General features: G+C 43.3%; 1 protein-coding gene across 1 annotated transcript in view; it reads right to left on the bottom strand.

Moving 5' to 3' along the window:
• Positions 1-861: 861 nt before the first annotated feature.
• Positions 862-23,969, bottom strand: part of cct6a (chaperonin containing TCP1, subunit 6A (zeta 1)) — a 49,418-nt gene continuing 26,310 nt past the window's right edge. The window contains exons 7-14 of the mRNA XM_078204522.1: positions 18,966-19,125; positions 16,210-16,292; positions 10,841-10,937; positions 9,262-9,409; positions 5,177-5,310; positions 3,808-3,910; positions 3,521-3,593; positions 862-1,236 (exon numbers count right to left, since the gene is read on the bottom strand). Coding sequence (XP_078060648.1) covers positions 1,164-1,236; positions 3,521-3,593; positions 3,808-3,910; positions 5,177-5,310; positions 9,262-9,409; positions 10,841-10,937; positions 16,210-16,292; positions 18,966-19,125 — 871 coding nt within the window. The 3' untranslated portion in view covers positions 862-1,163. The remainder of the gene's footprint in view (positions 1,237-3,520; positions 3,594-3,807; positions 3,911-5,176; positions 5,311-9,261; positions 9,410-10,840; positions 10,938-16,209; positions 16,293-18,965; positions 19,126-23,969) is intronic.

Genomic DNA, 23,969 nt, shown 5'->3' with positions numbered 1-23,969 from the left:
TGAAACTCACAATTACATTGGACAGTGGTATATGGCAGCTGCCCCCTCCCCACCTTACAAAGCGGAGGTGACCACAGATCAGCCACATCTTTTCAGACAACCAAAATAATTATTTTCAAAGTAACTTTGTTGCAGTGTTAATGTAAGCCTACTTGTGACAATAAATAAAGTACAGCACTGCTGCTTCACAGCTCCAGGGACCTGGGTTCGATTCCCGGCTTGGGTCACTGTCTGTGTGGAGTTTGCACATTCTCCTCGTGTCTGCGTGGGTTTCCTCCGGGTGCTCCGGTTTCCTCCCACAGTCCAAAGATGTGCGGGTTAGGTTGATTGGCCATGCTGAAATTGCCCCTTAGTGTCCTGGAATGCGTACATTAGAGGGATTAGCGGGTAAAATATGTAGGGTTATGGGGGTAGGGCCTGGGTGGGATTGTGGTCGGTGCAGACTCGATGGGCTGAATGGCCTCTTTCTGTACTGTAGGGTTATGATAAACGTAGTAACCTAATTAGCTCATTTCAACCAGAAGTGATTAATTATATCACGCCAACTATTTTTTGTGATAGAGGAACAGTTTAGTATCCTGCAACACTCATTAAGGCTCACAATGGCACCAGTTGTAAAGAACCATTTGTTCAAAAGATACCAGATGTGAAAAAGAAAAAAGATACCAGGAGATGTGAAAAGAAAGAGGGATATGGTCCCCGGAAGAGTAGGGGGTTTTAGTTCAGTTGGGCAGCATGGTCAGTGTAAGCTTGGAGGGCTGATGGGCCTGCTCCTGTGCTGTAATTTTCTTTGTTCTTTGAAATCCAGAGAGAAAAGTCACTTATCAGTTTTATATTAAATACCACACCAAGATGCAGAAATTTCATTTGCAAACACTTTATTGAACATTTGAATGCAAAGATTCGGAAACTAAACTTTTAGTTGAACAGGAGAATACAAAATCTATTCACCATAAATAAACAAGGAACGTAAATGTTTATAACATTTGCATCACTACTAATGGCATAAGAGCCTTGGTGAAAATGTCTGCACAATCTTAGTCACAGAACACAATGCCTCAACCCTAAATACACTTTCATTTTTTAGTCAGTTGGCCATGTTAATGATATGCTGGACTTGAAGGAACAAGATTGTTCAGCTACAATAGGAACTCCATCTTCATTCAACCTTTCAGAGAAGACATCCCAGCTCGCATGATTTCATCAACAAGGAGAATATTGCTAGCAATTACAGTACTGAAAAACAAAGAGACCTGTTAAACAGTTCAGTTCAATGTTACAGCAATGCAAAATTTCCAATCTAAAATGAAATCATGTGCTGTAAATAGACATGTTGCCAAGGATTTTCCCTCTTACACTCATTAGGACAGGCGGGGCCTTACCTGGGAATTTACCAACAGGATTCCTCAGGGGGAAGTTACGGCTCAATATGATTTTTCAAAGTACTGACGGTCACTTTATTTTAATGCACAGTACATAAAATCACCTTTTGATTGTCCCAAGGATGGCAGCTGCACATGTCCTTGGTTGCACATCATCCCCTATAAAGATGGCAGCCACAATTCAACTGCACATGCACAATGTTAGCAACATCACTGAAATTTATACACAATTTATTTGTCTGGAACAATGGTAGCACACTGTTAAGTGGAAAGTACCATTTGCATAGCTGCACAAAGTAGCTGTGTTAATTATTTCCTTAAACAATGTTCAAATGTTTTGAGAAACTTTGCCTTTGCAGAGTTAACTGACGTCGACCAGACACTCTTCAGGTCCAAAAATTGGCACCCTTTAGCCCATGTACAAGTTTGTACAATACACAACAAGTAATGATCTGAGCAGGAGAGGCACTGCGCCACAAGACAGCTATAATGTGCTCTATTTCTATTTCAAATTTAAAAGGTGAGCAAATGGCTAGGACCTTCTTTACAAGATTGCTAATAGGCCAGGCTTTTAGCATATGGAACTATACAAATCCCAATATGTATATTGACTGGTGAGGATAGGCTTGCAATGGACAGTAATGGAGAATGCACAAGCAGATTTCTTAACTAGCACATTGAGGAAGGGGAGTACAAGACTGCTTCATTCCAAAAATGAATTTGATCTGGCAGATGTGAAACCATGATCAGGCAAGGACGAAGCTAGCCCACTGTACTGGGGTTCTGCTGATACCTGCGATCATGGTTTGCCAAAGCTAGGGTAGAGTAAAGGATCAGGGAGCCAATGAGGTTAAACCAAGACTTTTCTTGATGCAATTCTTCAAAGCCATCCCAGCATTTTTGCTAAGATGAAACATTAGATCAAGCCTGGGAAGGGGCACAATACCTCATCCTGTCAGCTTGGATCTTATTTGACTGAGCCCAAGGTCTTGTCTTGTCAACTTGGATCTGGTTTTTCCTTCATGCGAGGACCATAATTGGACTTAATTTGAATTGGCTTTTTTGATCAGAATTAAAGTACCAAAAGAAAGTGAATTTGAGTGAGGGTTGGAGCATGTAAAAAAATCCTTACATATGGCTGCAGATTCAAAGATTGGAGTTGGCAGTTTATCTGGAGTAGGTAGGTAGGGTGAGTCTTTTTGGAAATGGACAAAAATGATGGTGAGCACTGGACCTGATCTCATGGCTATTTGGACATTCATTAAGACAGCTTATGGAAGCGACCACATCTCTCTCTTCAGCAAAATTCTAGTTTAATATGACAAATGACTGTTTGAAATTCTATCCTACATACAAGCTGATTTTTAACGTCAGCAATTCTGCATCACTAGATTGCAAATTTTATTTACCACAACTCCTGTTTTCTGCCTTAAGCCAACTTTAAATCCAAATTGACACTGAACTTTCTGTTCCCCGACCCTCAAATTTTATTAACCAGCCTTTTATGTGGTTTTTTTTAAATACTTGATTAAAATTGACACCGACAACACACATTGATTAGGGGTAAGCAACCTCCCTGTCACAAAGTAATTCAATTTGTCAAATGTGATTCCCTTTTTACAAATCTACCCTTCCTCAACTTGACCCTCCCTCCACCCCAACCCCCGCACCAATTATATATTAAAATCCATATCTGTTCACATAATCCATAAGGACTCCATGCAGGCCATTTGGATGCCGTGAAGTATATCCTACACAAAATTTTTCAATGGAGGCTGCACCCTATCAAGGCAAATGCCTTGTTTCCAAGTGCAGTTTGCAAGCATGGTTTGAAACATGGTGCAGTCGAGATCTCCTCTGGTAATTTGGAAAGATGTGTTAACAAAGGTTCACATTATGGTAACTGCTTCCAAGAAAGAGCCACATCTGTCTGAGACATCTAGCAATCTATCCTGTACGTAGAGCCAAAATGTCATGAATTTCAGAGTAGGACCCAATTTGCTGAAATCCATGAATATGCCCACATGCAGTTGAAAAACACTTGGCAACGGTTTGCATCCTATGCTTACCATTCTGCATCATTTCCAAAGCCCAAGACTGGGTCAACATGCAAACAGAACAAAATTCCTTTCACTTACCACGAATGAAGAAGCTGTTTCTTGACATTATAATTGTCCCAAACCCCAGCTTCTCCTGCTAGCATTGGTTCACCTGAGAAGGATGAAATAGAGTCAGAGATAGATACCAATATATAGAAAATGAATTCAGCATTAAAGATACCCAGTTCTTTTCTACCAACAAAATATAATCTTTAGAGTCACAACTAGTTTCAAGAAACTGGTCTTGATGCTGTGATTAAAATCAAACAATTCACTTTACACGTATATATCACATCATTAAACTATTAAGTAATGTACTAACTTACCAGTGTTCAAATTTACACCAACAAGCTGACCTGATGCAGAATATTCAGTTTGAATTTTTACAAGAGTCTCTTGAGAATCATATCCAGAGTTTTGTGCAAGTACCTGAAACAAATGTGATTGTTCATAAAATACTGTGGCCTGAGAAGCACTGGAATGACCACATTTTATTCAAATTGAGGTTAGCAAAAGGCACAAAGCAAAAATATTACTTTTAAGTGTAAAACGTGGCAACAAGCACAATTCATTTACAGCTATTAGGTTACCAAATGTTATGATCCATTTAGGGGCCATTAGCTTTTTTTGTAGACAAAATTTGAAATCCCAGTTACTTACTAAGCAAATAAAGCCATAGATTCCATGGTTTCAAACAGAAGAAATTTTACTATACAGAATAAAGAAAGCAAAGAGTCAAATACTATCTTATCCCCTCTCAGCCAAAATTAACAGGGAAAACACACTAACTGCACATTAAATGGCACACACCACCAAGACACACCATGAATTTCTCAGCAACTCACCCAGAAGAAGTCAGTCATCAGTGAAAACAAAAATTCTTTTAAAACAGTCTTCCTCTCCTTCAGTGTCAGATACCCAGTGACAGTAGCTCTACTTTACCTGAATTCCTCGGATACAATCCTCACCTAATAAATACACTTTTCAGTTTAGATTTTCCAGATTTGCTCCCAGGTCCAGCTGAGCTGTTGTACTGCCGAGACTGCATCCCACTGTACTAGCCAGCTACACTCCAGCGTCGGAGAACAGGGACGTCCCAGCTGCTTAGCCACACTGCCAATAACTGCTTCTTAGCTTTCCTGAGCCCCACCTCTCAGCTGCAATGAACAAAGACTGTTCCTGGGCTTCCTTGAGCCTTGGCCTCATCAGCAACAGTTAACACTTAGCTGCGTGGAGCTAACTTTCCTCTTCACCTCCTGAACCCGTCACACAGGTTCCTTTCCATGTCCTAAAACCTCAATCCCATGGGCAGCTGAGTAGGTTCTTCTTGTGCATGTTCACTTTGCTGCACTTGCCCTGGGACTCCCAGTATGCCAGGAATTGTAGTCTTCTGCCTCTGGCTAGAAAATCCACAAACCCAACCATATCAATGCCCACAAACGTGTAATCTGTTCCTACCAGGCCACCTCAATCCTTGGTACTCTTGGACAGGAATGAAAATCTATAAACTTATTCATTGCAGTGTGTAGAAAAACCAGGGGCTAAGAACCACAATTTTGATTTAAAACAAAGCACACAATCATCAAATCTTTCATTTCAAACACAAATGCTCCCATTAACACTGGTTGCATTTTTTGCCTCATCTCCAAACAATGAGACATACAATCCACAAGCATAGTAAAAAGAGCCACTTACCTTTGGAATAACCAACAGAGCATCTGCGAACGCTTGTACTCCCAACTGTGCTCTGCCCTTTACACTGGCTTTGTGTTTGATCAAACCATCCGCTACCGCAACTTCAAATGCACCTGCACCTGCCACTACACAACCTATGAAAGGGCAACAAATACTAGTTTTATCATTGCATCTGATTGCTCCATGAGAATTGGCTTCCTAAATGCCTTCATTGAAACTGAGCACTTACTGTAATGACAGCCTTCATTATCTTAACTACACAAAGTGCTGCAATAAGCTTTTTCAACAGGTAGATGGGGCTTGAAAATGAGCAGAGAACATAGAACATAGAACATTACAGCGCAGAACAGGCCCTTCGGCCCACGATGTTGCACCGACCAGTTAAAAAAAAAAACTGTGACCCTCCAACCTAAACCAATTTCTTTTCGTCCATGAACCTATCTACGGATCTCTTAAACGCCCCCAAACTAGGCGCATTTACTACTGATGCTGGCAGGGCATTCCAATCCCTCACCACCCTCTGGGTAAAGAACCTACCCCTGACATCGGTTCTATAACTACCCCCCCTCAATTTAAAGCCATGCCCCCTCGTGCTGGATTTCTCCATCAGAGGAAAAAGGCTATCACTATCCACCCTATCTAAACCTCTAATCATCTTATATGTTTCAATAAGATCCCCTCTTAGCCGCCGCCTTTCCAGCGAAAACAATCCCAAATCCCTCAGCCTCTCCTCATAGGATCTCCCCTCCATACCAGGCAACATCCTGGTAAACCTCCTCTGCACCCTCTCCAAAGCCTCCACATCCTTCCTGTAATGTGGGGACCAGAACTGCACACAGTACTCCAAGTGCGGCCGCACCAGAGTTGTGTACAGTTGCAACATAACGCTACGACTCCTAAATTCAATCCCCCTACCAATAAACGCCAAGACACCATATGCCTTCTTAACAACCTTATCTACTTGATTCCCAACTTTCAGGGATCTATGCACACATACACCTAGATCCCTCTGCTCCTCCACACTATTCAAAGTCCTCCCGTTAGCCCTATACTCAACACATCTGTTATTCCTACCAAAGTGAATTACCTCACACTTCTCCGCATTAAACTCCATCCGCCACCTCTCGGCCCAACTTTGCAACCTGTCCAAGTCTTCCTGCAAACTACGACACCCTTCCTCACTGTCTACCACACCACCGACTTTGGTGTCATCAGCAAATTTGCTAATCCACCCAACTATACCCTCATCCAGATCATTAATAAATATTACAAACAGCAGTGGCCCCAAAACAGATCCCTGAGGTACACCACTTGTAACCGCACTCCATGATGAATATTTACTATCAACCACCACCCTCTGTTTCCTATCCGCTAGCCAATTCCTGATCCAATTTCCTAGATCACCCCCAATCCCATACATCTGCATTTTCTGCAGAAGCCTACCATGGTGAACCTTATCAAACGCCTTACTAAAATCCATATATACCACGTCCACTGCCTTGCCCCCATCCACCTCCTTGGTCACTTTCTCAAAAAACTCAATAAGGTTAGTAAGGCACGACCTACCTGCCACAAAACCATGCTGACTATCACCTATCAATTCATTACTCTCCAAATAACTATAAATCCTATCCCTTATAATTTTTTCCAACATCTTGCCGACAACAGAAGTGAGACTCACCGGTCTATAATTCCCGGGGAAGTCTCTGTTCCCCTTCTTAAACAATGGGACAACATTCGCTAACCTCCAATCTTCTGGTACTATACCAGAGGCCAACGACGACCTGAAGATCAGAGCCAGAGGCTCTGCAATCACTTCTCTTGCCTCCCAGAGAATCCTTGGATAAATCCCATCCGGACCAGGGGATTTATCTATTTTCAGACCCTCCAGAATATCCTGCACATCCTCCTTATCAACTGTAATACTGTCTATTCTACTCCCTTGCAACCCAGTGTCCTCCTCAGCTATATTCATGTCCCCTTGCGTGAACACCGAAGAGAAATATTGGTTCAATGCTTCACCAATCTCCTCCGGTTCCACACATAACTTCCCTCTGCCATCTATAACTGGCCCTAAACTTGCCCTAACCAACCTTCTGTTCTTGACATACCTATAGAACGCCTTAGGATTCTCTTTAACCCTATCCGCCAAAGTCTTCTCATGTCCCCTTTTAGCCCTTCTAAGCTCGCTCTTCAACTCCCTCTTAGCCAATCTAAAGCTTTCTAGTGCACTACCCGAGTGCTCACGTCTCATCCGAACATAAGCCTCCTTTTTCTTTTTAACCAACAAAGAAACTTTTTTGGTGCACCACGGTTCCCTAGCCCTACCAATTCCTCCTTGCCTGACAGGGACATACCTATCACAGACTCGCAGTAGCTGCTCCTTGAAAAAACTCCACATGTCGGACGTTCCCAGTCCCTGTAATCTCCTAGTCCAACCTATGTTTCCTAATTCTCTCCTAATAGCCTCATAATTACCCTTCCCCCAGCTAAAACCACTGGCCCGAGGTTCATGCCTATCCCTTTCCATCACTAAGGTGAACGTAACCGAATTGTGGTCACTATCACCAAAATGCACACCAACTTCCAAGTCTAGCACCTGGTCTGGCTCATTTCCCAGCACCAGATCCAATATAGCCTCACCTCTAGTTGGAAGATTTCTAATTCCAATAACCTGATATTTTGTAATCTTGCATGAAAAATAGTCAGATAGACACTAACGGATTGTTGTCAGTGCCCCCAACACCATATCTCAGCACCAAGTTGAAGCCTCCGGAAAGAGAGAGAAATAGAGACAAAATACATCGTGGAACTGTCATTCAGACTGTCACACTACATGTTTGGAATGTGCAATGGGGCTGAAACCTGCACTGCCAACAATTAAACAGGAAAGTTTAAGAGTGCGACAAGGATTGCAATTAACAATTTCATACAAAATTCTGTTTCATTACCACATCAGGCAACTTTGTAATTTAGAATCCCTACACTGCAGAAAGAGGCCATTTGGGCCATCAGGTCTGCACTGACTCTCCAAAAGAGCATCCCACCCAGACCCTCCCCTTCCTACACCCGCAACCTCGCGCATTTAGCATGGCCAATCCATCTAACCTGCACATCTTTGGACTGTGGGAGGAAACCAGAGCACCCAGAGGAAACTATGCAAATTGCACCATAGTAACCCAAAGCTGGCATAATTATTTCATGACATGTGGGCCAGCATTTGAAGCCCATCTCACATTGCCTTTGAACTGAGTGGCCTACTAGGCATTTGAGAATCAACCACATTACTGTGAACCTGGAGTCCAGGTAAGGACAGCAGATTTCTGTCACTGAATCAGATGGGTTTCACAACAATTGACAATGTTTTCATGGTCATCTTTAGAGTTGCAAATTCACCATCTGCCATGGTGGATTTGAATTCAGACCCCTTGTCTCTGCTCTCTGGATTACTAGTCCAGTGAAAATACCACTGTGCTACCACCTCCCCAGTAATTCACCTCCTGACTCCCCAAAGCCTACCCACCATCTACAAAGCACAAGTCAGGATGTGATGGAATATTCTCCACTTGCCTGGACGAGTGCAGCTCCAACAGCACTCAAGAAACTCAACACCATCGAGGGCAAAACAGCCCACCTGATGGCTAACCCTTCCACAAACATCCACCAGATGCAGTGACAGGCAGTACGTGCCGTCTACAAGACGCACTGTGGGAACTCACCAGGGCTTCTTGGACAGCACCTTCCAAACCCACGACCACTACCACCTAGAAGGGCAAGAGCTGCAAATATCTGGGAACACCCAGGTATTAAGCTCCTCTCCAAGCCACTCGACATTCTGACTTGGAAATATATTGCCGTTCCTTCACAGTCGCTTGATCAAAAACCTGGAAATCCCTCCCTAAGAGCACAGTGGGTGTACCTCCACTACATGGACTGCAGCAGTTCAAGGCAGCTTTGCTCCACCCTCAAGGGCAATTAGGGATGGATAATAAATGCTGCCTAGCCAGCAACACCCAGATCAAGAGAGAATCTCAACTCAACAAGAGTTATGTATTAGAGTTCAATAATTTAAATTTGTTACTTGCCATCCTCAATTGCATTCTTTACAGCACGCAGACCATCACGCACTGCATCTTTGATTTGTGTTAAAGTGTGCTTGTTTGGTCCTTTGAGAAGCAGAGTCACTGACCGAGGATTATCACATTGCTCAACAAAGGTAAACTTCTCTTCCCCCTATATTTAAATGAAAAATATTTAGTACATCCTTTGTGAAGCAACAGATGCGATTCACAACACCAAATATTGGAAATGAAAATGTTGACGTATTCAGGTCAGGCAACATCTGTTGAGAGAGAAACAAATTCAGGGTTCCAACACCTACAATATCATGTTACTCTTTCAGTCACCAAAAATATGATTAAGGAAATTTCTTCTGAAGGTGATCACAACAGAACTCACGTCACACATCCCCCCAAACTACATAACAACCAGACCTTGGTTTACAATACAGCAGTCATGGGAACAGAGTAGGCCATTCAGCCCATCGAATCTGCTGCACCATTTAATATCATGGCTGATCAGACACTTTAATTCCTTTCACACCCACTACCCACATTACCCCATCATAGTTCTTCAGAAATCTATCAATCTCTGCTTTAAACAATGACTGAGCTTCCTCGGCCCCCAGGGTAGAGAATTCCAAAGTAAAGGAATTGCTCCTCATCTTAGTTGCTTCCCCCTTATTTTAAAATTGTGGCCTCTGGTTCTAGACTCCCAAAAGAAGGGAAACATCTTACCTGCATCTACCCTGTTTATTTAAGTATTTTGTAGGTTTCAGGGAGATCACCTCTCATTCTTCGAAACTCAGCTCCAGTTTGCCAAATATCTCTTCATAAGACAGTCCCACCATCTCTGGAACAAGTCTGGTGAACTCGCCCCATGGCAATAATATCCTTTGAGGTATGGGGTCCAAAACTACACACGATTCCAGGTGCAGTCTACCAAGCTCCAATACAATTGAAGTAAAACCTCACCACTCTTGTTGTAATAAATGCTAATATTCTATTAACCTTCGGAGTAGCTTGTGCCTACATTTTAGCCTTCAGAGGACTTGAGGACAAGGACACCCAGATCCCTTTGTACATCTACATTTTCTAATTTCTTACCACTTGGGAAATACTCTGCACACCTGCCCTTCCTACCAAAATGAATTATTTTACATTTTTCCACATTATATTCCTTCTGCCATGTTCTTGCTCACTCACTGAGTCTGTCCAAATTCTCCTGTAGCCACTTTACATCTTCCTCACAACACACATTCCCGCCTAGCTTTCTATCATCTGCAAACTTGGAAATATTACATTTGGTAGATGAGTATACTCTCAAGCTCCTGCAGCAGGTTAGAACAATAACCCTGACTCAGAGTCAGCGTGCACCCACTGAACCAAAGCTGATGCCTAATGTTAAAGGCTTGCAATTGACTTCATTTTCTGTGAGCAAAAACACAACTTTAAGTGGCGACATACATTTCACACTATGAATGTAACTGTCAGCCATCCAATTTTAAAGACAGTGTACAAGACATAAAAGCATTTACTGAATCACAGTATAAATCAACAATTAATTCTACTACAGTAGAGACGAAAAGTGAATAGCACCACCTACCAATGTGTGTTCGTACACAAGTCCAGCATGTCCCAAGCACTCTGGGGTGAGATCCTCCACAGAATTCATGGCAATGCCTCCACAAGCGAGTGTCAGTCTGAAATATTTAAGGGGAACATTAGTTCAATGTGCTAATTGGAATCCAACTACTTATCAACTGCAAAGAAATCACTGCCCAAAAGATTCACACACCTAAATTCAAACAATCACTTGTGTATATATAAACACATCTATCAAAGACAAATGGCCCAAGACACTTCACAAGTCATTGGGTCAACAGGAAATATTAGGAGCTATCAAATGCTTTGCCATAGGTGGGTTCTAAAAGAATGGTCAAAAGAGGATAAGGAAATGCTCCCCGCATTCAAATTTAAGTGCCTTTAGGACTAGTCTTAACATTTTGTTATATATAGCCTTTTATACTATGGTCCTAATATTGCTAGCCGTTATTGCTTCTGCCTTCCACTTTTTTCTATTTCATTCCTATCTGTTTCCCTCATGTCTCCCTGCTCAGGTTCCTACCACCCTCTGCCACTTGAGTTCAAACCCCCAACAGCATTAGCAAATACCCCTGCAAGGATATTGACCCTGGTCCTGCTGGGGGCAAAGCACAAGTCAGGATGTGATGGAATATTCTCCACTTTGTACAGGACCCATCTTCCAGGATTAGTCCCAATATCTCAGGAATCTAAATCCTTTCCCCCAGCCATGCATTCATCACGTCTATTCTCCTATTTTCCACTCTCGCTCACACGTGGCACTGGGAGTAATCCTGAGGTTACAACCTTTGATATACCTTTAATATATTTCTGAGCTCCATAGTAGGCTGCTAGGACCTCATCCCTCTACCTACATTGTTGATACCGACATGGACCACAACTTCTGGTTGTTCACCCTCTCCCAGAAGAATGTCCTGCAGCCGCTCAGTGACATCTTTAACCTTGCACCATGGAGGCAATATCCTGGTGTCCCTTCTGTGGCGTAGTGCCACTCGGGGGAGTTAGAGTTTTTACAAAAGACAATTATTATTAAACGAATGTATTTTTTTTGTGGATGTGACTCATAGGTAAATAAAGGGGAGGGTTCCAAAATTAATCTCCTTTTACTCATTGCCCAGGTATCCAGTGAGGACAAGGTCGATTCAAGACGTGGCAAAGTGGGATTCCTCATGCCCTGGATCACTTTGGTTTGGTTACCATGAAGACCTGTTAGGAGTCATAGAAATACTCAGCAAATGGAGTTCTGATAAACAAGTTCTTGATGGCAGAACAAGAAAATGCATCACCTGGAATATTTCAATGGCTGTTTTGGTGAACAAAGACTGCAGCAGAATGAAACATCTAAATCTCCTTGTTTTCTTGCTTTTGAATCAAGGATTCATTCTGCCAAGACAAGTGTGCACTGATTTCTTCAAACCTTTTTTCTGAGTACATCTCCTTTGGCAACCATCCACTGGCAACAGGGGTAGGATCTGAGACAAAGATGACAGCTACAAAATGGTCATTTTGGACTCGGGAGAGGCAGGTGCTTTCCAACAGCTGTAACTGTGCAGGCCTCTGTAGAATGCACGTTAACCTCTTTTGGGGGGGGGGGGGGGCTAGAAAAGGTGCCCTAAAAATAGTTGCTTCGTTTCTCTCAACTAGACAGCCATGTCCAGAGGAACCATCTTCTGCAGCAGAAGCATACTAAAAACATAAGTAGTAAAACTCTGGGACCTGGAACATCAGAATACCAGAGAATGAATGCCCAGAGCATCACACTGCGTCTGTTGCCTGAGAACATCGGCAATATGACATCAATGTCACTGCTCTGAGACCTGGTAAGCTGGAGAGGGGCATCTAAAGGAACTCTGATGCTTTCAAATCAGAAAAATGCAGAGTTGGATTTGCCATCAGGAACGAGCTCATGAACTAGCTCCACGAGTTCCCCAAATGCATCTGCCTGAACACAGTACACTGAGCAAGATTTCTATGCCAAGCGTGACGTGACAGGTTCTCAGTGGGGTACTGGAGGAGGAGGACAGGCTTCTCGTTTCAGACTTTAATGTCAGAGTTGGAAGAGATTTCAATCTCTGGAATGGAGCTATTGGCAGGGAAGGAATTGGAAATATCAACGCTAACGCCATTCTTCGCCTTATCAAGTGCACAGTACATTAGCTTATCACCATTTCCCAATTCTGCCAGAAGTACAAGTCATGGCAACACCCCAGTCAAAGCTCTGGCATTTGACCGACTACGTCATCACCCACGCCTGGAATCACAACGGATGTCTGCATCACCAGACGACAGGAGCTGATGACTGCTGGACCAATCACCAACTTATCTTCCAATTAAGTCCATCAAACTGGCTCCCAAATGACGACTGCAACAAGAGATGTCCACAGAAGATCAGCATCAAAGCTCTGAAAAGATTCCGATTCCAATAATACCGGAGGAAAAGAACTTTCAAATATTAGGAACAGAAGGAATTTCCACAGTGCATGGGATGAATGTCAGGTTCAATTTGATGAAAATGACCAGGACAACAAAGAACTAACTGATACTAGAGACAAGACTTTCTGTACCTGGCAAAACGACCCAAACTCAATGCAAAAGGAACTGGCTTACCAATAAGTAAAGGCCAAGATATTAATGGTGCACTGATGACGTGAAGAATGTGTGGTGGGTAGACAGGGCAAAAGAAATTCATCACTGATATGAATGATAGCTGTGGCTTCTTCACTGCCACATAAGACTATTTCTGGTCCAGGACTGGTTTCTCTGTGGCAGAAGGATAAGGAGATCTGATCCAAGGAAAAAGGAAGCTGTCAACGTGCATTGGAGGGAACATTTTGAAGACCATTAACTTCACTCCACAACATTCAGTTAGTGGGGAGTTCAGAACTCAATGCTTACATAGGTGACAAAAGCCATCACACAGAAGAACAACAAGATGGTAAGAAGTGATGGACTCCCCACTGAAATGGAGGTACTAACATCCCAGGTCCATACCTTTATCCTACAGATGTAGATTGAAGAATGAAGAAGAAATCTTATAGAATCCCTACAATGCAAAATTCAGCCCATTAAGTTTGCTTCGACTCTCAAAAAGAGCATCTTACCCAGGCCCATTTCCCCCTGCCCTATCTTCATAATGTGGAGATGCCAGCGTTGGACTGGGGTAAACACAGTAAGCGTTTTAACAACACCAGGTTAAAGTCCAACAGGTTTATTTGGTAGCAAATGACATTAGCTTTCGGAGTGCTGCTCCTTCGTCAGATGGAGTGGAAATCTGCTCTCAAACAGGGCACAGACACAAAACAACTACATGATGACATCAACAAGTTCCATCCCACCATCAGACTCACCATGGCCTACTCTCCGGAATCGGTTGCATTCTTGGACACACGCATCTCCATTAAGGACGGTCACCTCAGCACCTCACTGTACCGCAAGCTCACGGATAACCTCACGATGCTCCACTTCTCCAGCTTCTACCCTAAACACGTTAAAGAAGCCATCCCCTATGGACAAGCCCTCCATATACACAGGATCTGCTCGGATAAGGAGGATCGCAACAGACACCTCCAAATGCTGAAAGATGCCCTCATAAGAACAGGATATGGCCCTCGACTCATCGATCAACAGTTCCGACGCGCCATAGCGAAAAACCGCACCTACCTCCTCAGAAGACAAACACGGGACACGGTGGACAGAGTACCCTTCGTCGTCCAGTACTTCCCCAGAGCGGAGAAGCTACGGCATCTCCTCCGGAGCCTTCAACATGTCATTGATGAAGACGAACATCTCGCCAAGGCCATCCCCACACCCCCACTTCTTGCCTTCAAACAACCGTGCAACCTCAAACAGACCATTGTCCGCAGCAAACTACCCAGCCTTCAGGAGAACAGTGACCACGACACCACACAACCCTGCCACAGCATCCTCTGCAAGACGTGCCGGATCATCGACACGGATGCCATCATCTCACGTGAGAACACCATCTACCAGGTACACGGTACCTATTCTTGCAACTCGGCCAACGTTGTCTACCTGATACGCTGCAGGAAAGGATGTCCCGAGGCATGGTACATTGGGGAAACCATGCAGACGCTACGACAACAGATGAATGAACACCGCTCAACAATCACCAGGCAAGACTGTTCTCTTCCTGTGGGGGAGCACTTTAGCGGTCACGGGCATTCAGCCTCTGATCTTCGGGTAAGCGTTCTCCAAGGCGGCCTTCACGACACACGACAGCGCAGAGTCGCTGAACAGAAACGGATAGCCAAGTTCCGCACACATGAGGGCGGCCTAAACCAGGATGTTGGGTTTATGTCACACTATCAGTAACCCCCACAGCTTGCCTCCTGGACTTGCTGGCTGTCCTGTCTGGATATAATACACATCTCTTTAACCTGTGCTTAATGCTCCCTCCACCCACATTGTCTGTATCTTTAAGATCTGGTTGGCTGTAGGGATTCGCATTCTAATCAGTATTCTGTAACTTGATTTTGTGTCTCTGTATGCCCTGTTTGACAGCAGATATCCACTCCGAAAGCTAATGGTATTTGCTACCAAATAAACCTGTTGGACTTTAACCTGTTGTTAAAACTCTTACTATCTCCATAACCCAGGCATTTAGCTAACCTACACATCCTGGGACACCAAGAGGGAATTTAGCATGGCCAATCCACCCTACCCTGCTAATCTCCCGAGCCCACACATCTTGGTACACACATCCACCTAATCTGCACATTTTTGGACTGTGGAAGGAAATAGGAGCACCTGGAGGAAACCCACCCAGACACTGGGAGAACATGCAAACTCCACACAGACAGTCACCCAAGGCTACAATTGAACCCGGATCCCTGGCGCTATGACGCAGCAGTGCTAACCACTGTGCCACCATACTGCCCACTTGTTTCCCACATCCAAGTCAAGAGCACTTGGGTGCATTCTGGGAAGGATAAGGCTTAGAGAGGCTGGATGAGAGATCAACTGAATATTTACAGTAAATCAATAAAGGAGAGAACCATCTCTACTTAATGCTCATTGGCTCAAACCATGCCAGCCACCATCTAACTACAACCATCTTACTCTTTAAAGCACTAGTTTGCAGTGTTATTTAGGGCCAGCTGGAAATCATTTCAGCCCATGTGACTGCTTGCCTCCTCCAGTTAAGTGAGCCAGTATAGCTGGATGATCAATAGCACAGAGTACTTTGCTTTTTTATGGGATTGCTAGGTCTACTAATGGGCTGAATTAGTTCCAAACTGAATTGCAAATAGGTACCTTGCTTACTTTGTCACAGGAAAGCAGTTACTGCAAACCACTAATCTTTAATAGTTAAGACTTTTAGCAGAGCATCGCATGTATGTAACAACTAACCTCTCCATGTTTCTCCGCTTTGCTCTTCTCAGTGCCACAATGCCTTCTTTCGCAAATGCATCTAACGATAATGGATCAACACCCTGCCAAAAATCAAACTGATGTTAAATTTAACTGATAGAAAAATCCACTTACAAGTAAGTACGATGAACAGGCTGGGGAGAATAAATCTGCAGTAAAATTTTAAATTGAAACATCAACTTGAAATTATAAAATGATAAAAATATGCAAATAAAGATAACAGCTGAATCAAACCAAGTGCCCGGCCAAATTCAACCAGAAGTAGGAAATATGGCAGCAAAACACAAATGTAAATACTATTCGCTCATCTGAAAACCAATTTTAAAGAGATGTTTATGAAAGGCAGAAATCTCTTTTGAAATTAGTTATTAATACATTTAGAGACAAGTTATTGTTGCTTAAAAATCAGAGCTAATTAGAACACTAACAAATTGAACAAAGAACAATACAGCACAGGAACATGCCCTTCAGCCCTCCAAGCCCGTACCGCTCCCTGGTCCAAACTAGACCATTCTTTTGTATCCCTCCATTCCCACTCCGTTCATGTGGCTATCTAGATAAGTCTTAAACGTTCAGAGTGTGTCCACCTCCACCACCTTGCCCGGCAGCGCATTCCAGGCCCCCACCACCCTGTGTAAAATACGTCCTTCTGATATCCGTGTTAAACCTCCCCCACGCCCCCTCACCTTGAACCTATGACCCGTCGTGAACGTCACCACCGATCTGGGAAAAAGCTTCCCACCGTTCATCCTATCTATGCCTTTCATAATTTTATACACCTCTATTAGGTCACCCCTCATCCTCAGTCTTCCCAGTAAGAACAACCCCAGTTTACCCAATCTCTCCTCATAACTAAGCCCTTTCATACCAGGCAACATCCTGGTAAACCTCCTCTGCACTCTCTCTAAAGCCTCCACTTCCTTCTGGTAGTGTGGCGACCAGAACTGGACGCAGTATTCCAAATGCGGCCGAACCAACGTTCTATACAACTGCAACATCAGACCCCAACTTTTATACTCTATGCCCCATCCTATAAAGGCAAGCATGCCATATGCCTTATTCACTACCTTCTCCACCTGTGACGTCACCTTCAAGGATCTGTGGACTTGCACACCCAGGTCCCTCTGCGTATCTACACCCTTTTTGGTTCTGCCATTTATCGTATAGCTCCCCCCTACATTAGTTCTACCAAAATGCATCACTTCGCATTTATCTGGATTGAACTCCATCTGCCATTTCTTTGCCCAAATTTCCAGCCTATCTATATCCTTCTGTAGCCTCTGACAATGTTCCTCACTATCTGCAAGTCCAGCCATTTTTGTGTCGTCTGCAAACTTACTGATCACCCCAGTTACACCTTCTTCCAGATCGTTTATATAAATCACAAACAGCAGAGGTCCCAATAAAGAGTCCTGCGGAACACCACTAGTCACAGGCATCCAGCCGGAAAAAAACCCTTCCACTACCACCCTCTGTCTTCTGTGACCAAGCCAGTTCTCCACCCATCTAGCCACCTCCCCCTTTATCCCATGAGATCCAACCTTTGGCACCAACCTACCATGAGGGACTTTGTCAAACGCTTTACTAAAGTCCATATAGACGGCATCCACAGCCCTTCCCTCATCAACCATTCTAGTCACTTCTTCAAAAAACTCCACCAGGTTAGTGAGGCATGACCTCCCTCTCACAAAACCATGCTGACTATCGTTAATGAGTTTATTCCTTTCTAAATGCGCATACATCCTATCTCTAAGAATCCTCTCCAACAACTTCCCTACCACGGACGTCAAGCTCACCGGCCTATAATTTCCGGGGTTTTGCTTCCTACCCTTCTTAAATAACGGGACCACATTAGCTATCCTTCAATCTTCTGGGACTTCACCTGTGTCCAGTGACGAGACAAAGATTTGCGTCAGAGGCCCAGCGATTTCATCTCTCGTCTCCCTGGGCAGCCTTGGATAGATTCCATCAGGCCCTGGGGATTTGTCAGTCTTTATATTCCCTAAGAAAACCTAACACTTCCTCCCTTGTAATGGAGATTTTCTCTAACGGGTCAACACTCCCTTCCGAGACACTCCCAGTCTACACATCCCTCTCCTTTGTGAATACCAACGCAAAGTATTCATTTAGGATCTCCCCTACTTCTTTGGGCTCCAAGCATAATTCCCCACTTTTGTCCCCGAGAGGTCCGATTTTTTTCCCTGACAACCCCTTTGTTCCTAACGTATGAATAAAATGCCTTGGGATTCTCCATAATCCTGTCTGCCAAGGACATTTCGTGACCCCTTTTTGCCCTTCTAATTCCTCGTTTGAGTTCTTTCCTACTTTCTTTGTATTCCTCCAGAGCTCCCTCCGTTTTTAGCTGCCTGGACCTAACGTACTCCACTCTTTTCTTTTTGACCAATCCCTCAATTTCCCTGGTTATCCACGGTTCTTGAATCCTACCCTTTTTTACAGGCACATGCCTATCCTGCAGACAAGGCAGAAGTTGAGGCAATCCAATTGGTTCCAAGTGGTGGTGTGGGATTTTTTATAAATGTAATTCTACAATTGTTATCCAATGATTCTTATGTGTATGTGTGTCAAAGAAGTCAAGTTAAATAATTTGCTGATCCTCCCAGTCATAGCTACTTGGACGAACTGATGAGAAAATGATCAGCACTGACAGCAAGTAGCTAACACCTTCATGAAAAGGAGGAAAAAGCAGAATGAAATGAAGCCACCAAAGCACTCACCTTTTGGTTAATAACTACAAATCCTTTATCAGATTCACCACAAACTTTTCTTTTCAGTGCTATAATTTTGTTAACTCTGTCTTCAATGAACTTCCTCTCGGCTTGGACAAACTTTTCCCTTTCATCAGCACTTTTGTAGAAGAATCCGGAGTTTACTTCTCTGGAGAAAAATAAAAGCGTTTGCTACTGCAGGATATTGACAGGCAAAACACCAAAGTTAAAACTTCTTCAAGCCAGTAAAATGGTTGATAGCCACAAATATTCACCACATCATTAGTTTTAAATTAGCACTCTAAATCAGGTATCATTTTGAACAACGTTAAACAGAATTATTGGGAAGTTATAATCTCTAGATTATTTACAAAGCACTATTTCCACCTCTGTAACATCACTGCCCATCTAAGCTCATCTGAGAGGTAATCCATTTTGGCAAAGGGAACAGATGTGCTGAGCATTTCCCAAGAGGTAAGAAATTAAAAAGTGAAGATGTACAAAGGGATCCAGGTGTCCTTGTCCATAAGTCACTGAAGACCAACATGCAGGTACAAGCTATTACAAAGGCAAATGGAATGTTAGCACTTATCAAAACAGGAGTGGCGAGGTCTTGCTTCAATTGTAAAGGAGCTTGGTTAGACTGCACCTGGCGCACTATTTTGGTCCCCATACCTCAGAAAAGATATTGCCATAGAGAGTGCAACGAAGGTTCACCAGATTTGTTCCAGGGATGGTGGGACTGTCTTATGGAGTGAGTGAGCAAACTGGGCCTGTTTAAAGTTTAAAAAATGAGAGCTGATCTTATTAAAACCTACAAAATGCTTAAATAGACAGTGTTGATACAGATAAAATATTTTTCTTGTTTGGGGAGTCTAGAACTAGGGGCCACAATTAAGGGGGAAGCCACTAAGAACTGAGATGAGGATAAATTTCTTTACACAGAGGGTTGTGAATCTTTGGAATTCTCTACTCCAGAGCGTGGAGGTGGTTCAGTCATTGAGTATGTTTACTGATTAACAATAACAGAGTTATGGGGATAATGGGTGTAAAAGGCAAATACATAAATCTATTGAAGTGTCTGATCAGTCATAATTGTATTGAATGGCCTACTACTGTTCTTGTGTCAACGAATCCTTTACCACCTTTATTTGTTACCTTTAAACTTGACAAACCTCTGCTACCCGTGTCTTAACTCGCAGCAAGTTCCGATCACCTATCATAAGTGCTCACTGATCTACACTGGCCCCCAGTCAAGCAACATTCTTGGTTTTAAAATTCTCATCCTGTTTTTAAATCCTTCCATGGTTTCACCATCGCTCCCATCTCTTTAATCTCTTTCACCCCACAACCTTCCAAAGTATCTGCACTCATCTAAATTTGGCATCTTGAGCATCCCTCATTTTACTGGCTCCACCATCGGTTGCTGTGCCTTCAATTGCCTGGGCCCTAACCACTGGCATGTCCTCCCTAAACCATCCTTCCCACCTTTAAGACACTTAGTAAAACCAACCTCTTTGATCTAGATTTTGGTCATCTGATCCAAACTCTTATGCGGGTTGCTTTCATATTTCGTTTTATAATGCTCTTGCCAAGCATTCTGGGGTGTTTAATTATAATGCTATGCTATGACAAGCTGTTATAATTATATATTCACTAAGATAAGGAGATTTAATTAATTCCTGCTCGCCATGGAGATTACTGTAAAAGGAAAGATTCAGCTTAAAGTGAAGAGACAGTGAATAGTAATCCAGAGACCCAGGGCAATGCTTTGGAGATCTGGGCTCAAATTCCACCATTGCAGGTGAAATCTGGAATTAAAAATCTAATGGCCATGAAATTGTCAATTGTTGTTGGGAAGGAAATCTGCCATCCGTATATAGTCTGGCCTACATGTGACTCCAGAGCCACAGCAATGTGTTTGCCCTCTGAAATGGCTGAGCAAGCCACTCAGTTGCACGGAACTGCTACAAAATGAAACCAGATGGACCATCCGGCAACAGCCAAGGGACTGGAAACAACAACGGCAAACCCAGCCCTGTAACCCTGCAAAGTCCTCCTTACTAACATCTGGGACTTCATGCCAAAATGTGAGCCGTCTCACAGTCTCACCAAACAACAGCCTGACATCGTCATACCGTACAATAGAGGTAACATTACTATCACCATCCCTATCCCACTGGCAGGACAGACCCAGCAGAGGTATTCAATCAGGAGAGAGTTGCCCTGGAGTCCTCAACATTGACCCTGGACCCCAGGAATTCTCATGGCATCAGATCAAACATGGCCAAGAAAAACTCTTGTTGATTACATGAATCCTGCATGTGTTAAACACAACTTGGAAGAAGCACTGAGGGTGACAAGGACACAATGTACTCGGGGTGGGTAATTAAATGTCCATCACCAAGAGTGGCTCGGTAGTACCAAAGTGGGCGGCAGTGATTAGCACTGCTGCCTCAGTTCGATTCCCAGCATGGGTCACTGGTTGGGTGGAGTCTGCACGTTCTCCCCATACCTGTGTGGGTTTCCTCTGGGTGATCCGGTTTCCTCCCAGAGTCCGGAAGACGTGCTGGTTAGGCACATTGACCATGCTAAATTCTCCCTCGGAAGTGTTAGAATTCAAAAAGGTACAAAAACCAGCATAAAGGCACTTTATCTGAATGCTCGTAGCATTCGAAACAAGGTAAATGAGTTGACAGCACAAATCATTGTGAACGAGTATGATTTGGTGGCCATTACAGAGACATGGTTGCAGGATGGTCACGACTGGGAGTTGAATATCCAGGGGTATCAAACTGTTCAGAGGGACCGACAGGAAGGTAAGAGAGGTGTTGTAGCTCTGATATTTAAGGATGACATCAGGGCAGTAGTGAGAGATGATACAGGTTCTATGGAAAAAATGGTTGAATCCATTTGGGTGGGAATTAGAAATAGTAAGGAGAAAAAGTCACTGATAGGCGTAGTCTATAGGCCACCAAATAAAGACATCATGGTGGGGCGAGAAATAAACAAAGAAATAACTGATGCATGTAAAAATGGTACAGCAATTATCATGGGGGATTTTAATCTACATATCAATTGGTCAAACCAGGTCGGTCAAGGCAGCCTCGAGGAGGAGTTCATAGAATGTATCCACGATAACTTCCTTGAACAGTATATAATGGAATCTACGAGGGAGCAAGCTATCCTAGATCTGGTCATGTGTAATGAGACGGGGATAATTAATGATCTTACAGTTAGGGATCCTCTCGGAAGAAGCGATCACAGTATGGTTGAATTTAAAATACAGATGGAGCGCGAGAAGGTAAAATCCAATACCAGTGTCTTGTGCTTCAACAAAGGAGACGTTGGCTAAGGTAGACTGGGAGCAAAAACTTTATGGCGGGATAATTGAGGAACAGTGAAGGACTTTCACAGCGATCTTTCACAGTGCTCAGCAAAAGTATATACCAGTGATAAGGAAGGACTGTAGAAAAAGAGATAATCAGCCATGGATATCTAAGGAAATAAAGGAGGGTATTAAATTGAAAGAAAATGCATACAAAGTGGCAAAGACTAGTGGGAACCTAGAGGATTGGGAAATCTTTAAAGGTCAGCAGAAAGCCACGAAAAAAGCTATAAAGAAAGGCAAGATGGATTATGAAAGTAAACTAGCTCAGAATATAAAAACAGATAGCAAAGGTTTCCACAAATACATAAAACAAAAAAAAAGTGGCGAAAGTAAACATTGGTCCGTTAGAGGACGAGAAGGGTGATATAATAACTGGAAATGAGAAAATGGCTGAGGCATTGAACAGGTATTTTGTGTCGGTCTTCACAGTGGAAGACACAAATAACATGCCAAAAATAGACGACAGGAAGACTATGGCAGGTGAGAACCTAGAAACTATTATCACGAAAGAGGTAGTGTTGGGCAAGTTAATGGGGCTAAAGGTAGACAAGTCTCCTGGTCCTGATGGAATGCATCCCAGGGTACTAAAAGAGATGTGGGAGAAAAAACAAATGCACTCGTGGTAATTTACCAACATTCGCTGGACTCTGGGGTGGTTCCCACAGATTGGAAAACAGCAAACGTGACGCCACTGTTTAAAAAAGGAGGTAGACAAAAGGCAGGTAACTATAGGCCGGTTAGCTTAACTTCTGTAGTAGGGAAAATGCTTGAATCTATCAAGGAAGAAATAGAGACATCTGGATATAAATTGTGCCATTGGTAAGACGCAGCATGGGTTCATGAAGGGAAGGTCATGTTTGACTAATTTGGTGGGATTCTTTGAGAACATTACATGTGCAGTGGACAATGGGGAACCTGTGGATGTGGTGTATCTGGATTTCCAGAAGGCATCTGACAAGGTGCCGCACCAAAGACTGCTACATAAGATAAAGGTGCACAGTGTTACGGGTAATGTATTAGCATGGATAGAGGATTGGTTAACTAACAGAAAGCAAAGAGTGGGGGTAAATGTGTATTTTTCTGGTTGGCGATCAGTGACTAGTGGTGTGCCTCAGGGATCAGTGTTGGAACCGCAATTGTTTACGGTTTACATAGATGATTTGGAGTTGGGGACCAAGTGTAGTGTGTCAAAATTCGCAGATGACACGAAGATGGGTGGAAGAGCAAAGTGTGCAGAGGACGCTGAAAGTCTGCAAAGGGTTATAGATAATCTAAGTGAGTGGGCGAGGGTCTGGCAGATGGAGTACAATGTTGGTAAATGTGAGTCATGATGTGGAGATGACGGCGTTGGACTGGGGTAAACACAGTAAGAGTTTTAACAACACCAGGTTAAAGTCCAACAGGTTTATTTGGTAGCAAATGACATGAGCTTTCGGAGTGCTGCTCCGATGAAGGACGAAGCTCTGACGAAGGAGCAGCGCTCCGAAAGCTAATGGCATTTGCTACCAAATAAACCTGTTGGACTTTAACCTGGTGTTGTTAAAACTCTTATGGTAAATGTGAGGTCATCCATTTTGGTCAGAATAACAGCAAAATGGACTATTATTTAAATGGTAAAAAAT

Source organism: Mustelus asterias, unplaced genomic scaffold (genome assembly GCF_964213995.1).
Source record: "Mustelus asterias unplaced genomic scaffold, sMusAst1.hap1.1 HAP1_SCAFFOLD_361, whole genome shotgun sequence".
Lineage (NCBI taxonomy): Eukaryota > Metazoa > Chordata > Chondrichthyes > Carcharhiniformes > Triakidae > Mustelus > Mustelus asterias.
The sequence above is the reverse complement of the archived record's forward strand: the minus strand, read 5'-3'. Positions and strand labels throughout refer to the sequence as shown.